General features: G+C 36.9%; 1 protein-coding gene across 5 annotated transcripts in view; it reads left to right on the forward strand.

The window, feature by feature from the left end:
* The window catches only part of ALMS1 (ALMS1 centrosome and basal body associated protein), a 191109-nt gene that overhangs the window by 129238 nt on the left and 44767 nt on the right, over positions 1–17104 (forward strand). For 3 of the 5 annotated variants that reach the window (XM_027967008.2, XM_042248089.1, XM_042248090.1), the window contains one exon: positions 10015–10185. The exons of the other annotated variants lie outside the window; for them this stretch is intronic. In XM_027967008.2, the coding sequence (XP_027822809.2) occupies positions 10015–10185 (171 nt within the window). The remainder of the gene's footprint in view (positions 1–10014; positions 10186–17104) is intronic. 5 annotated transcript variants of the gene reach the window in all.

Below are 17104 nucleotides of genomic sequence, written 5' to 3' on the forward strand. Positions count from 1 at the left end.
GCCATAAAGTGATGGGAACGGATGCCATAATCTTAAGTTTTTTGAATGTTGAGTTTTAAGCTAGCTTTTCACTCTCCTCTTTCACTTTCATCAAAAGTCTCTTTAGTTCCTCTTCACTTTTTGCCGTTAGAGTGGTATCACTTGTGTATCTGAGATTATTGATACTTCTCCTGGCAATGCTGATTCCAGCTTGTGCTACATCCAGCCCAGCATTTCACATGATGTACTCTGCAGTGGTTAAATAAGTTAAACAAGCAGGGTGACAATATTCCCTGAAATGAAAGAAAGAGATAGATAGAGAAATACGCTCTTTGGGACTAGTGACACTGTAAAATAGTAACAAGGTTCCAGTTACATTTGAGAGTAAGTTCTGTGAAGATAGGTACCATGTCTGTTTTTAAAGACATTTATACCTCATATCAATATAAAGTATAGATGTTATTTTTATATTCATTTAGAGACATTTAAATAATGTATATACTACTAATACTTAACTGTCAATAAAAGCAAAAAGCCATGGGGAGAGAACAGGCTGGAATTTTTAAAAGAAGATGAGAAGTTATAGCCAAAAAATGGCAGAGAAAATTATAGCAGAAAAAAAAATGGCAGCATGAAAAATTTTGCCCTGTGATAAAAACAACAGAGTTTTGGCAAAACTTTATAAAAAGCTTTTCCAAAACTCTGGAAATAAACCAAAGTCTTGTAGCCTTTGCAGTAAGCATTTATTGAAGAAAAATGTCTGAACCTTGATAAGAATAGTAAGCTTGTGGCATTTTAATTTACTCTATTCTCATCCCCACACTCAGCTAAATGAGAATCTTGAAAAATATCAGCCTATAGTTCCAGGACTAGAGGGGGTAGAACAGAGCTAGTCCTCTTTCAAGACTCCACTCAAAAGGCTTGTGTTTATTTGACGTTACTCAGAGCTGTCCAGTGTGTATGAGCCTCCTTTAAAGGAAAAACTGAAGATGAGATGTCTACAGATATTTTGAAAACACTGACATACTCCTAGGACTCTAGAAGACTTACACATGTGCACAGCCTGAGTGCATGCTCAGGAAAGACGTGAGACTTTTAACCATTGCCTGCCCTTAAGGCTGTGGACAAGAAGAAAGGAAAGGCTAAGGGAGAAGTTTTAACTTCCTACCCTCAGTATTGAAGGCTCTGTGCACGTAATCCCTCGGCAAAGACAGAGATTCATTGTTTATAGATGTTTAAGGATATCTGTATCTTAGCTTATCACTAAGCTAGTTGAGTAGGAACTTCAGTAGAGTTTATAGAATTAGTTTAGAAAAGTTACTTAAAAAAAATAGCATAAGTCACAGTATGTTCAAAGAACTAAGTGAAACCATGTCTGAAGAACTAACTGGGGCGTCTCTGGTGGCTGAGTGGTAAAGAATCCACCTGCCAGTGCAGGAGACAAGGATTTGATCTCTGATCTGGGAAGATCTCACGTGCTGCAGAATAATTAAGCCCCTGCCCCTGAGCCACATCTACTGAGCCTGTGCTCTAGAGCCCATGAGCCACAACCTGCTGAGGCCACGTGCTGCTATTTAAGCCTGCATGCCCTTAGAGCCCGTGCTCAGCAACAAGAGAAGCCACTGCAATGAGAAGCCCATGCACTCCAACTAGAGAGTACCCCTTGCTCGCCACAGCTGGAGAAAAGCCCACACAGCAAGGAGGGCCCAGCACAGCCACAAATAAACAAGCAAAATTTAAAAAAGGTATAAGAACAGTGTTTTACCAAATAGAGAATATCAGTAAAAGAGACAGAAATTACGAAAATCACCAAACAGAGATTCTGCAGTTGAGAAGTATAATAACTATGATGAAAAATTCACTAGAGAAAACTCAATATCAGATTTGAACAGGCAGAAGAATGAATCAGTGACTTGGTGAAGATAGGTCAGTTGAGATTATCCAGTGTGAGAAACAATTAAAAAAAAGAATGAAGAGAGGTCAACAGAATCTCAGAGTCCTATGGATTACCCTCAAGCAGTCTGTTATACACATAATGAGAGGAAGAGAGAGAAAAAGACTGAAAAGTATTTGGAGAGAGAATGGCCCCAAACTGGCCAATTTAAGGACTCCTGTTAATCTGTGCATCCAAAAAACTCAAGGAAGTCCAAGTAATGTAAACTCAAAGAGATCCATGTCTAAATATATCATAAGCCATCAAAAGACAAAGAATGTTAAAGCAGTAGCATGAGTTATGTACAAAGTCTCTTCAATAAGACTAATAGCTGATTTCTCATCAGAAGCCATATAGACCAGAAGGCATTACAATGACATATTCAAAGGCTGAGGGAAAAAAACCTGCCTACCAAGTACTCTGTACCCAGCAAAACTTCAAAAATAAAGAAGAAATTAAGACATTCTCAGATACTCAAAAAATTGAGACTACATGGCTAACAAACTGACTCACAGAAAATACTAAAGAGATTTTTCAAGATGAAATAATAAATAACCTAAATAGTAACTCAAATCCAAAAAATAGAGTAATAATGAAAAAATAGAGTAATAATGAAAATGGAGTAATAATGAAAAAATAGAGTAGTAATGAAAATAGAGTAATGATGAAAAAATAGAATAACAAAAGTAACTACATAAGTTTATACAAAGACAGTAGAAAGGTATTTTTATTTGTAGTTCCTTTTTCCTCCTATATGACATAAAAGACAAATGCAAAACAATAGTTATAAATTGGACACAAAATGTGTAATGCTATAACTTGTGAAAATAGCATAAAGGGGGAGGGGACAGTTACAAAGGAGAAAAGTTTATATATACTATTAAAATTGGTATTAATTTAAATAGGTTGTTGATATATATTAACATGTGAATGTTAATTCCGGGGACAATCACTAAGAAAATAACTTTATATATAGCAAAAGTCATCATAGGAATTAAAATGATATACTAATAAATAGCTATTTGACACAAAAGGGGCATAGTACAACTGAAGAGCAAAAAAAAAGCATAAAACATTGAAAACAGTAGGAAAATAGCAGACTTAAATCCTACAGTTTTAGTAACTACATTAAATGTAAGTGGATTATACTTTGATAGGCAGAGATTGACAGATTGGCTAAAAAGACATAATTTAACTGTATGCTGTCTACAGAAGCCTCACTTTATTTTTTTTTATTAAAGTATAGTTTATTTACAATATTATATTAGTCTCAAGTGTATAGCAAAATGATTCAGTTTTACCTATATATATTTCTTCAGACTATTTTCCATTATAGTTATTATAAGATACTGAGTATAGTTCCCTGTGCTATACAGTAGATCCTTGTTTTTTTATCTTTATGTATAGTAGTGTGTATCTGTTAATCGCAAACTCCTAATTTACCCCCGTCCCCAGCTTTCCCTTTGATAACCATAAGTTTGTTTTTTTATATCTATGAGTCTATTTTTGTTTTATAAATTAGTTTGTCTGTGTCACTGTTTTTAGATTCCACATATAAGTGATATCATATCATGTTTGTCTTTCTCTGAAAAAGACTCTGTTTTGATAATTCGCTGGTAGTTCAGTGGTTAAGACTCAGCACTTTCACTGCCGTGTACCCAGGTTCAATCCTTACTCAGGGAACTGAGATCCCACAAACCATGCAGTGAGGCCAAAAAAAAGAGACTCAACTTGAGATCCAAAGATAAATTAGTTGAAAGTTAAAGGATGGAATAGACTATGACTCTGTAAATAATAGCAAAGGAGGGCTAGAGTGTCTATTAGGAGACAAAATAAACTTCAGAAATTGTTATTAATGACAAAGAATGTCATTTTATAATGATAAAAGAGTGAATCCATCAAGAAAATATAACAATTATAAAATGTATATGCACCTAACAGCAGAGTACCAAATACATAAATCAAAACTAACAGAACTGGAAAAAAAACCACATTATTAAAGGGAGAAATATTTCAAGCCAATAGCAGAAGGTCATATATTGTATAATTCATTTACATGAAATTCCCAGAATAAGCAAATCCATATATTCAGAAAGTAGATTGGTGCATGCCAAGGGAATGGTAGGGGATGGGAAAATAGGGCGTAACTGCTACCATATGGAAGATTTCTTTGTGGGGGACAAAAATGTTCTAGAATTAGATATCAGTATTGGTTGTGAAAGTACTAAGAACTACTGAATTGTACACTTATTCTAATTGGTGAATTTTCTGTTTTGTCTCAGTTTAGATAAAAGGGGGGCAGCAACGGTATAAAGGAAAAGACTGTAAAGCTATAAAGATTTGGTAGCAGGCGTAAAATATATTGTTCAGGCAGGAAAGGATGGAATTAGCATGGTGGAAGTTAAATTAGTGATGCAGACAAATCTGAGAAAGTCTCTAAAATTACAGAGGAGAAAGAAGAAAGTGAAAATGCTGTGAGGGACTGTCTGGTGGTACGGTGGTTAAGAATCTGCCTGCCAGTGCAGTGGACGTGGATTTGATCCCTGGCCTGGGAAGATTCCACGTGCTGCTGGAGCAGCTAAGCCCATGTGGCACAGCTGCTGAAGCCTGCACACCCTCGAGCTGGCAGGTTGCACCTGCTGGAGCCCGTGTGCCTGGAGCCTGTGCTCTGTGACAAGAGAAGCCCGCGCAGTGCAAGGAAGGGTGGCCCCCACTTGCTGCAGCTAGAGAAAGCCAGCCGACAGCCGCGAAGACCCAGCACGCCCAGCAGCAAATAAGAAGATGCTGCAAAAGATGAGGAGAGACACAAGAAACAGAGCTGAGTCAACCAAACTGAGAATTTCACCTGTAGCTGAGGAAAAAGGTAATATTCAAAGGCTTAACTGAGGAAAACATCCCTCTCCTAAAAAAGGGAACACTGAATGCAGATTGAAAGTTATCATAAAAACCCAGGCAAAAATCAGTAGAAAGAGACTGAGATACATACCAGAAAAAGATTTTTGAGTATTAAAATAAAAGGGAAAAAAATCCTATAAATATACAGTTGAAAAAAGAGAACAAAATTAAATCTGATATCAGGCTTATTTGAAGTGCTAAATGTAAAAATAATGGAACCAAGTCTGTGTTTACTGGGAAAATTATATAATTCAAGGATTAATAAACCCAGTGCATATTGATTAAGCAGTATAACAGTGAAAAGACATTTTCACATGTATACAAGAGCTAGAAAGTATATTCGACCTCTGTGCCTTCTTGAAAAATTTACTTGAAGACTCATCCAGCTGAAGAGATGAATCAAAATGGAGAATTCATTACAGAGAAATGAAGCTGAAAATGACTGGTGGTGAACTTTGAAGGCAGTTTAACACAACACTCATCTAAATAGAAAATTTAGTTATACAGTGAGGGGAAAATGTCAGAAGTTAATTTTAGAATGAAAGGCACAGAAAGAATAAACAATTGTATTTTTTGTCTTTAAGAGACTAAAGAGGTTTCATTTTATTCATGACTTGGTTTTCCTATAACTAATGATGCTAAAAGCACAGCCAAAAAAAGAAAAACTAAATTGGACTTTAATAACCTAACTTTCGCTACCCCAGAAAAATTATCAGCATAGTAAAAAGTTTGCTAACAAGAGCTGAGAAAAAAATTTGCAGTTCTTATATATCTGATAAGAGATTAACATCGTTAATGTCTGAAGAACTCTTACAGCTCAACAACAAAAAAAAGTCTCATTTTTAAATGAGCACAGCATCTAAAGAGACATTTCTCCAGGAAAGATATACAGATGGCCAAAAAGAACGTGAAAAGATGTTTTACATCATTAGTTATAAAGGAGATGCAAGTGAAAACTATGAAGAGATACCCAGTCGGATGGCTGTTATGAAATAAAAAAGAACAAGGATTGCAGGAATATGGAAAATTGAAACTCTTTGGGTATTGCTAACGGTAATGGTAATGGTATAGCAACTATGGAAAACTGTATAGTGGTTCCTCAAAACATTAAACATAGAATTACTGTGTGATCTAACAATTATGCTTCTAAGTATGACCCAGTATTCCTGACAGATACTTTATCAGTGCTACATTTACAGGGTTCTGCAAAATAATCATGTCCCCTCTGCTTATGCTCAAGTGGGGAGGTAGATGTGAACAAATAGGTACAAATAAGTGCATAAATTACAAATGATGCATTAAGAAAATAAGGGTTCTAAGAGAATAAGAGGATCCAGTTTAATTTTAGGAGCTCATGAAGACCTTGCTAAAGAGATCTAGAACATATAGGTAAATTAGGCAGACAGAGTAAGGAGTGAAAGTGCTCTGGCCAGAAGGAACAATATGGGCAGAGCTCCAGCTGGGAAGTTTGATGCATTTGGCAAATGAGAAGAAGGCAGTGTGGGTAGAGCAGAGCTGTGACTAGAGTTGGTTAAAGATAGGTAGGCTCAAGATGAGGCAGTGTTGTGTAAACTATATTAAGGCATTAGAACTTTCTTCCAGTTGGCAATTGCGGTTTGATTTACATTTGTAATTTTTTCATGCTGCTACGTGGAAGATGGCTTATGAATGAAAAGTAGGGAGTCAAAAAGTGGAAATGAGGATACTGGTTACCTAAAGGCTGTTGCAGTAGTCAGTATCAGAAAGGGTAGCATCTAGGATTAGAGTGATGATGATAGAGATGGAGAGAAATGGAAACATTCAACTTATTTTTTAGGAAATAGTTCCTCCTGGACTTGGTAATAAAATATGGAGAGTGAGGGAGAGGAGGCTAAAAAAGAGAATGCTTTCTAGTTTTCTAGAATAAGCAACTGGGTAAAAAAAAAAGCTGACATTTACTGAGATGGAGAAGCCTGAGGAAGAAGCAGATTTGGGAAAGATGGTCAATACCTGCTTTGGACATGTTAAAAATGAGGCTTCTGCATCCATGTGGAGATGTTAAATCTGCAGTTGAGTTTAGACAGAGTTGGTTTACAGATGTGTTTGTATGCAAGTGCACTACATAGAATATGGCACATCATAAACATAGGCTATTTTTTATGAAAACATCCAGGTGGGTGTAAAGTTTCCAAATCTCCTGTTAGAGTTCTGGGCTCTCTTTCTGTCCCAAACACTAATGTGTACTTATTTTGATACATTTTACAGCTGAACACAGATGCAGGAAAATAAGTATGCATACTCTCAATGGCATATATATATTGTGTGGCTGCACTCTCTTTCAACTGCCTCTTGGTTCCAATGAGGTTCATTCTCTTTTATATATACCTAATGGCACCCCACTCCTGTACTCTTGCCTGGAAAATCCCATGGACGGAGGAGCCTGGTAGGCTGCAGTCAATGGGGTCACACAGAGTCGGACACGACTGAGCGACTTGACTTTCACTTTTCACTTTCATGCATTGGAGGAGGAAATGGCAACCCACTCCAGTGTTCATGCCTGGAGGATCCCAGGGACGGGGGAGCCTGGTGGGCTGCCATCTATGGGGTCGTACGGAGTCGGGGACACGACTGAAGCGACTTAGCAGCAACTGCCCTCAGGAACTGTATTCTTCCCCACCTCTGAAGCTGACATAATCACCTCTCTTGGAGAATAAAGGGAAGTTGTGAAAAAAAACCTCATGTACAGTTGTTTGTGTTGTTCCATAATACATAAAAGCTTTTTTCTTTTTTTAATGAGGAAAGGAAGTCTTTTTCTAATTTTGCCACCAAATTCTTGGCTTTCTGTGCATTGATGCCCAACAGCAGTATAGACAGTTTTGGAGGAGGAGAGAGATGGCTTTATTCTTTTCATTGTTCAGCAAAGGGGAAAAGACAGCAGGCTAGTGTCTTAAGAACTATGCCCCTTTTCTTTGGGTAATAGGGAGAGAATCAAAATTAAGGTCTTGCATTTTAAAAAATGTATCTGTTTGCTTTTGGCTACATCTTAGATGCGCTGTGTGGGCTTCTCTCTAGTTGTAGCCTGTGGGCTCAGTAGTTTGCAGCCCAAGGGACCAGTTGCCTCAAGATACACCACTTCCCCATGGCTCAGACAGTAAAGAATCTGCCTGCAATGCAGGAGACCTGAGTTTGATCCCTGGGTGGGGAAGAGTCCCTGGAGAAGTGAATGGCCACACACTCCAGTATTTGTGCCTAGGGAATTTCATGGACAGAGGAGCTTGGTGGGCTGAAGTCCATGGGGTCACAGGGTCAAACTTGACTGAGTGACTTACACTTTCACTTTCATGTGGGATCTTAGTTACTGGACCACATCACCTACATTGGAAGGTGACTTCCTAACCACTGGACCACCGGGGATGTCCCTTGTATTTTTTTTTTTTTCCTTTGCAAAATTTCAAAAAAGGCCACAGCTGGCATCAGGCAGCTTAGCGACTGGGCCTGCCTCTCCCTCCAGTTATTGATCCTAACCTTTTTGGAATGCAGAATGCTACTGAGTGTAGGGGGAGAAGAATGCCAGGTGCAGAGTACAATTCATATGGAGTCAGAGAGTAGTTAGCTTTGTTTGGCTTTGTGAAGGAGAAGTCTAGCTGCACGTGTTAGCAGTGACAGTAAAGAATAAGCCGAGATCGCTCAACTCTTTCAGGCCTGTTTACGTTGTTTCCCCAGCCTGTTCACTGTTTCCTTATTTTCCTTGTTTATCAGAAAACTCCTATTTTTATTTAAGAAAAGTGTCATTTCTATTTTTGCTACAACAGTTTCTCCCCCAAATGCTGTAGAGGCTAGTTGTGTCCTAAGTACTAGAATCTGAAGCTCAGAAGAAAGGTTCCAGCTAGAGATATATATTTGTTGGTCATCAGCATACAGTTCTATACATTGGTGATTGGTGAGTTCATCCAGGAAGAGAAGAGAACCCAGTTCTGACCCCTTCAGGAACTCTAACATTGAGAGTTTGAGTTGAAGAAAGGACAATGAGGATTTACCTGAAGGATAGGGAGCGAATGAAAGTGATGCCACAGAAGTAAAGAAAAGCTCAATGGGCATACAACCCAGAGGGCTTAATAGGATTCTTGCAGTCTGTCCTCATGACATATTTATACTGTACTAATGGACTGATATTTGTGGTGGTGGTGATTTAATCACTAAGTCACATCTGATTCTTTTGCATCCCCAGGGACTGTGGCCCATGAGGCTCTTCTGTCCATGAGATTTCCCAGGCAAGAATACTAGAGTAGATTGCCATTTCCTTCTCCAGGGAATTGCCCCACCCAGGGATTGAACCTGCATCTCTTGCTTGTCAGGCAGATTCTTTACCACTGAACCACCTGAACTGATAACTTGGTTTTTTGGCCATATACCTTTTCGGTGCTTACAAAATGCATGAGATATGGAGTATCAGATAAGAAGGAAAAAAAATGTTTTTGTAGAAGATAATTCTGTAGTTACTACAAACTCTTATATATCCAGATATGTTCTTTTGCCTCTTCTTTGTGACATGGGTAAACTTCTTATCAGTTCCTATATTAGTGGATTTAATGATGAAATGTATTTTAAAAGAAAAAAAAATCTTACGTTCAAATCTTACATTTATCACATAAAGTTTTCCTTATAATATTTTATATTATTTCAGATTAACCTTCGTAAAATGTGACTGATTGTATTTCCCTTTATTATTACCCCCTTTAGTTTGGGATTCTATGCCCAGCTGAATTTTGTCCCAATTACTTTTTAATATCTCCCACGACTCTCTTTAATGTCTGACTACAAAAGTGTCTGATTTTCTTATTTACTGTTTTCCTTGTCTTTGCTAATACCATAACCTCTGCCTAAAATGCTTTTGTCTCTTCCTTCCTCTCCATATTTCAGAAAGTCCCTACTTGCAATCTGTTTCTCCTCGTCTGAAGAGATTTCTGAGCTAGAATTTGATCTTCCTTCTGAACTGATATTCTGCTTTATATGTCTCCTCTTATGTCATTTGCTTCTCCACTCTATTGTTGCAATATTGTACATTTCTGACAGCTTCAGTTTGACTGACGTCTCCTTCTAATTACCCTATAACATTCCCATGGTAGTGCCTATTTTATAGAAGTGGTTTAAGAGGTAATTTTTTTTGTTTTTCTTTAAATTCATATCTGTACTTATGTTAACTGTACTACTTTCCCATTTTTCTGTAGGATCCAATGATGCCATTGCTCCAGATTTCCCGGCTCAGGTGCTAGGCACAAGGGATGATGACCTGGCAGACACTGTTAACATTAAACATAAAGAGGGCATCTACAGTAAGAGGGCGGTAACTAAGGCATCCTTGTCAATGGGGAAAAAACCCTTTCAGAAAGATAATGCAGGTGACTGGAGTGGCTTTGTGTATTTTGTGGCCTTTTTTTTTTTCTGTATTCATCCTAAGTGGGAGTATTGTCCTTTCTTTTTTTCTACTTCATTAATGCGAACTTTTCTCCTAGGTGTTTCATTGGGTATGTACAAGAAGGAAAATATAAAATCTTTTTAAATCCTTCAAATTTTTGAAAACAATAAACTTTAGTTTCACTATGGAAACTATATTGCAGCTTTTAAAATGAAATTATATCCAATTAAATGTTTTAAAGACTAAAATCCATAGAAAGTCTTGATAAAATGCTTCATGAATTTATCTCTCAGATGGTATAAAAATCTCATCAATTGGATTCTGCAGGAAAGTCTGTGGCTTACATGTTGTTTTGAAATTTTTAAAATTTTGCTGCCAGCATTTAAAAATAAGATTTTGGGCTTCCTTTGAAAAGTCAGGCTATCTGGTTGCACTCAGCTTGTGTTCCTTCTTGGCAATAATCAGTGAACCCTGAGGCATGACTGTCCTCTGCAGAAAGGATGTACATTCTTCTGTTTGCATCCGTCCGCATGAGCCTCAGACTCACGAAGACTCAGTCTGCTTCATGCATCAATCTTGGGTCTTCATTCTTATTCCCAGATGAAGGCCCCAGTGTTTTATAAAAGCTTTTAATCTTTAGGAATCTCCTTGATGTTTTTTCCCCTTTGCATCACTGATATTGTGCTTCTTTAATTGATACACAGTAGTATTTATTAAATGAAAATTCCAGGAGCCACTGAAAACTCTACATGTATACTTACACATGTTACTTTGTTACATTTACAGTTTTTTATTCATGTTCATAGCTCTTAGCCAGATAGGAGCTACTAATCTGGGGGCAGTATTCAAACAAGGGCTGCTGGCTCTATGTTCTAGTTTTGGCATAGTGTTAATGATTTCCTGTGATGGTGTTAGTGCTTTTATGAGGAAACCAAATGAAAGGCTGCTTGCTAAAGTGCAGACATTCTTCCATATAACTTTTTGTTGCACTCAAAAGCATTTTGAGGTCTTTTGAAATGAGATAAGCTCATCTGCCAGTTAGCACTGAGACTGCCAAGTAAATGAAAAGTTTTTCAAAATGTAGTTCATAAATGAAAACTCTCATATGCTAGCTATATACTAGTGGCAGTTTGGTTCATATAGGTAACCCTGTGATCCCACTGTTAGACACTTATGAAGAAGCTGGATATGCAAAAATTGACAGGAAGCAAAAAGTAACAGACTAAGGGAACTCCATTAGAAGTCTGCATAATGAACTTACTAACTGTAACTTACCTCGAGGTTGCATTTGGTAAGGATGTTGTGTTTGAAATAAAGTTGGGCTTTGTTACCTGAGGGACCCCTGTAACTTCCCACTTCTTATAGGGATCATCTGTTACTATTATTGCTGGTCTACTTCAGACTTAACATCCTAAGGGAAAGCCCTCCTGATTAACCGTGGGAGAAGCCCAGCCTTAGAACCTCTCACTTTAAAGGGTTAAGAAGAATAGGGAGAAGATACCTACTGGAGAAAACTTTTGTATACCAGCTAAGTGAACCCATTAAATATATCAGAAATAAAAATCTCAGAATGATTGGAATATAAAAGTAAGAAAATCTGATAGGAAATAGAACATAAAAAGAAGGGAAAAGAAGAAAACAAAAAGAAAATTCAAGATTGACTCCAAAGGGTCATCATCAAAAAACAGGTGTTCCCTACAGAAGATAGAGAAGGTGAAAAAGAAGAAATCAAAGGACTAGTATAGGAATAGATCCCAAAAGTGAAAGATACGAATTTTCATATTAATAGGAACTATTATGTACATAAAAATCCACATCAAAGCACATGACTGTTTGAAATTTTGATACACTGGCAAGAGGAGATTCTAAAAGCTTCCAAAGAGAAAACCATATAAAGAAATGATATTAGACTGATGTTAAACTTTTTAAAAATAATACATGCACTATTGATATTACCTATAAAATAGATAATTAATGAGAATCTACTGTATAGCACAGGGAACTCTATTCAGTGGTCTGTGGTGACCTAAATGAGAAGGAAATCCCAAAATGGGGGATATATGTATACGTATAGCTTGTTCATTTTGCTGTACAGTAGAAACTTACTGTAAAGGGACTATACTCTGATTAAAAAAAGAAAAGTAATACATGGGACTAGAAACTAAAGGAATAATGCCTTGAAATTCTGAGGGAAAGTTATTTCATTGAAATTAAAGGTCTAATTTTTTTAAAGGGAAGCACAGAATGAAGGAAATGAGGTCAGCCTAGCAGAGTGGGAAGGGAATTGCCGCTGCAGCAGTGGTGCAGAAGACCTAGGTCCAGCTCAGAGGACTGCAAGGAAAGAGTCAGGTTCATCGACTGCCTTACATAGTTGGCTGTATTTGGAAGAGATTTTCGATTCTGTTTTCATTTATAAGGATAAAGAAGGGAATGGCATAGAGAAACTTAGCAAATGTAAAACCAGGCAATTGTTAACTCCTCAGGAAAAGCAAGACATTGTGAAAGAAAAGAAATATGATTACAGTATTCTAGTTGGTTTGACTGTAAATAACAGAAATATAACACCATCACATATGAACTGAATATTAATTATATCAAGACTCTTATTTACATAATGTATAAACACTGAACATTAGTATAGGGTTAAAACTTCAAAAGATAGAATGAGGGAATACGGCTGTGACAGGAAAGGTTTCTACAAGGTAAATCCCTATTGATCATAGAAGAAAATAAAAAATTTTCTGGAACTAAAAAGGATACAACAATATGAAACATGTTATTTGGAAACAAGGCTAGTGATACTGGAAGAAATGACTAAATGAATTGGTGGTATTTGAAAACTTGATTTCTATTACAAGCTTAATGGAACTATTCGACTTTCTGATATTTTGATTAGATTACTGTTTATTTTGTGTTACCTCCCAAAACATCTAAAAGAGATGGAAAAAGGTATATTTGGCAAATACTAACCAAAGAAAAGGTAGTGAGCAGAGTTAATATTGACAAAATAAAATTCTAGGCCAAAAAATAATATATATATTTTATTATATATAGTATATAGTATATATTATATATAGTATATATATATACACTCCTAGGAGTAGGAATACTCCTACTAATAATATATATTAATTATAATATATAATATGTAATATAGAATTATATAAATATGTAATATAATTATGAAATTATATATAATTATGAATTGTGTGTGTATATATATATATATGCCTGTATCTGTATATAAGAGCAGGAAATGGCAACTCTAGTATTCTTGCCTGGAGAATCCCACTGACAGAGGAACCTGGCAGCTACAGTCCATGGGGTCACAAAGAGTCAGACATGACCGGCGACTGAATACGCACACACGCATGCACACACGAGTTTCCCTTGCAATAAAAAAGGCTCAAATATACCAAGAGGCAAGGTAAAATTTGAGCTTATTTTCATGTACTCAAACTTGTATGCAGGAAAAATGACAGGAAGATATAGGTAAGCCCAACAATTCATATCCATCAGATACTGAGAGATGCTGGAAGGAGGATTAAAGTGTATGTGCTTGGTTGAGGAGCCAGTTGGCAAAGCTGCCATCTGTGAGATTTAAGACTGTAGACCTCTGGAATCCCACTGAGGTAGAACCATACGGCAGCACCATGGAAGCCTTCATGGGTTCAGATAGCTGGTGCCCCTCTGGCAGGCGGCTGCCCATATCCCCGGGGGTGTGGTGTGGCATGCCTAGCTTGGTTTTGGACAGTGCAGTGCAGCCAGAAAGGCAGCCACCCCCTCACCTGTCAGGTACTAAACCATTCATAGATAACCTGCTTCTGAGTGGGGGTTTCCTAAGAAGCAGAGAAGCATCCTTCTTGAGTTCTGTTTAATGTCAGCCCTCCACACAAGGGTTTTAATAATAAAAAGGGAAAAAAATAAAAACAAAAAAAAGTTAGAGAAGATTTAAACAATGGAATTTTAAAATTTGATTTATTGAGAACTTTGCATTTTTTTAAAGAACAGGTGAAACACTTAGAAAAATTGATGAAACTGTTGCTTTTAAAGAATTGATGTTCAAACAGAACAGCTTCTTTGACTACTGTAGCCAAATTAGAAATCAACAATAAAAAGTTGTAATAACAACTAAAATCTGTGTGTTATGGGTTGAGTAGTATTCCCCCAAAATTCATGTTCACTGAGACCTTCAGTATGTAATGTTATTTGCAGATGTAATTAGTTAAAGATCTTTAGGTTAAATCATCCTGGGTTTAGAGTGGACCTTAAATCCAGTGATCCGTGTATTTATTGAATAGGAGAGGGGGCCAAAAGCAAAGACTGGAGTTATGCTGCCTTAAGCCAGGGAGTACTAGGGATCATTAGAAGCTGGAAGAGACCAGGAAGAATTCTCCCAGATAACCTTTTGAGAGAGCATGTTCCTGCTGGCACTTGAGTCCAGATCTGTGGGAGAATAAATGTCTTTTGTTTTAAGCCACTCAGTTGATAATACTTTACTGTGGTAGCCCTAGGAAACTAATATACATAATATATTAATATTATATACATATACCAATACAATAACCATGTATTTGAAAATTTAAAACTGTAATTCTAAGTAACTCAGAAGTTAAAGTAATACTGGAAGTTGAAATATATTTAAAACTGTGATATCAAAATGTATAGAAGATAGCCAAAGTGATACTTAGGGTAAAGTTATACCCTTAAATATAAATAATAAAAAATTGAAATGGGAGAACAAACCTATAGGGTTTACACTACCAAGAAATCAAAACTTATTATAAAGCTGTAGTAATCAAGACGGTGTGATGTTGGCCCAAGGATAAACAGACTGACCAGAGCAGAGAAGACTCCAGAAACAGATTCACATATATATGGACACCTGATTGATGATAAAGCTACCACTGCAGTACTGTGGGGGGAAAGATGATGTTTTTAGTAAAATGATGTTACGTAAATTGGATACGGGGTGGGGGGAACACTGACCCCCCCCCCCACTTCACTGCTTGTCAAAATCAATTCCATATACTTCATAGATTTAAATATGAAAGGCATAGGTAGATGAAATAGATCAGTTTTCTGCAAGAAAATACAGAGGCGTATGTCTTCATAATCTTGGAATGGGAAAAGATTTATTAAATTGAATCCCCAGCCCCCCAAAATAGTAACTGTAAAAGAAAATATTGACAAATATATCACATGAAATTAAGGTATTCTATTAATTAACCACCAAATGAGAGAGTAAAAGGCAAGCCACAGAGTGGGGAAGATATTTTCAATACATATCTCACAAAGGACTTCTATCTAAATATAAAATGAACTGATAAAAATCAATGTGAAAAAGGTGGGCAATCCAAATTTTGAAAAAGACAAAAGTACTCAAACAGGTACTTTATAAAAGAGAAGGTCAAATAGCCAATGAACATATGCAAAAATATTCAACTTGATTCATCAGCAGGGATTTGCAAATTAGGATCACAATAAGATCTCTCTGCATATCCATTAGAATGGCTGAAATGAAAAAGTCAGTACTGTGCTGGTAAGAATATAAAACAAGCGGTATTTATTCACTACTGGTGAGAATGTAAATTTTGAGAGTGACCTTGGAAAGCAATTTGCCATTATCTACTAAGTTACACAGAGCAAATTGAGCAATTCTGATCTTAATTATGTACTCCACCGAAGAGGATGTGCGTGAGCACCAGGAGACATACGTGAATATTCTTTACAGCAGTTCTTGTAATAGCTTCAAACTGGAAATTACCAAATGCCTAGTAGTATGGATGAATTGTATTAACATTGTTGAATACTAACCAGAAAGACTAAGTAAAGGACAAATATATTTTAACACTTAATGGATCTTAAAAATACAACATGAGAGAAGAAAACAAGACATAAGGCTATGTGCTCTTTTTTCTATTTACAGAAAGTTCAGAAATATAAGTAGTCCGTTGCATTTAAAATGGGCTGTTAATTATCAGCCTGGGGGAGATTGGAAGAAAGAATGAGGAGAGCATATATACTTCTAGCCAGGTGTTTTTTAAAACCCTGGTACGTGTTCACTTTTTTTTAACAGTTCACTGAATTCTCTGTGCAATATCTGGTATATGTCTTCTGAGACATAATGCAAAAGGTATTTTTAAGATACATTTTTTAAAAACAAAAAATAAGTACTTAGAAATGACTCTAACAAAGGACATAGAAAATGATTAAGCTTCATTGAATTACAGTAAGGAACCCTAAGTAAATTCAGTGCATCACTACTCAAAATTCCAGTAGAGTTTTTCCTGGGACTTGACAGGCTGATTCCAAGTGTTTTTTGAAAATCAAGAAGTATATTTAAAGAATAAGGTAGGGAACTTGCCATACCAGGTATCAAAAGACTTACTGTGTGCATGTGTGGTGGGTGGGTGTGTGTGTGTGTGTGTGTGTGTGTGTGTGTGTGTGTGTAAAACATATTTAAGACCTAATATGTAGTAATAAACAAAAGTGGAACAATGTGTTGACCAGAAACACACCCATGAATGTGGAAACTTAATATATGCCACAGATGACATATCCTGGAGAGGGGGCGAACTAGTCAGTAGCGTTTTGGCCACTGATTATAGATGTAAGAAAAAATAAAATCTGATAGATCCCTGTGTGCTCTGTGCTTAGTCACTCATTGGTGTCCAGCTCTTTGCGACCCTGTGGACTGTAACCAGCCAGGTTCCTCTATCCATGGGGATTTTCCAGACAAGAATACTGGAGTGGGTTGCCGTGCCCTCCTCCAGGGGATCTTCCCAACCCAGGGATCAAACAAACCCAGGTCTCCCACAGTGCAGGCAGATTCTTCACCATCTGAGCCACCAGGGAAGCCCCTACTGCAAACTAAGCAAAAGCATAGTCCAAGTGATGTT

This window comes from Ovis aries, chromosome 3 (assembly GCF_016772045.2).
Source record: "Ovis aries strain OAR_USU_Benz2616 breed Rambouillet chromosome 3, ARS-UI_Ramb_v3.0, whole genome shotgun sequence".
Lineage (NCBI taxonomy): Eukaryota > Metazoa > Chordata > Mammalia > Artiodactyla > Bovidae > Ovis > Ovis aries.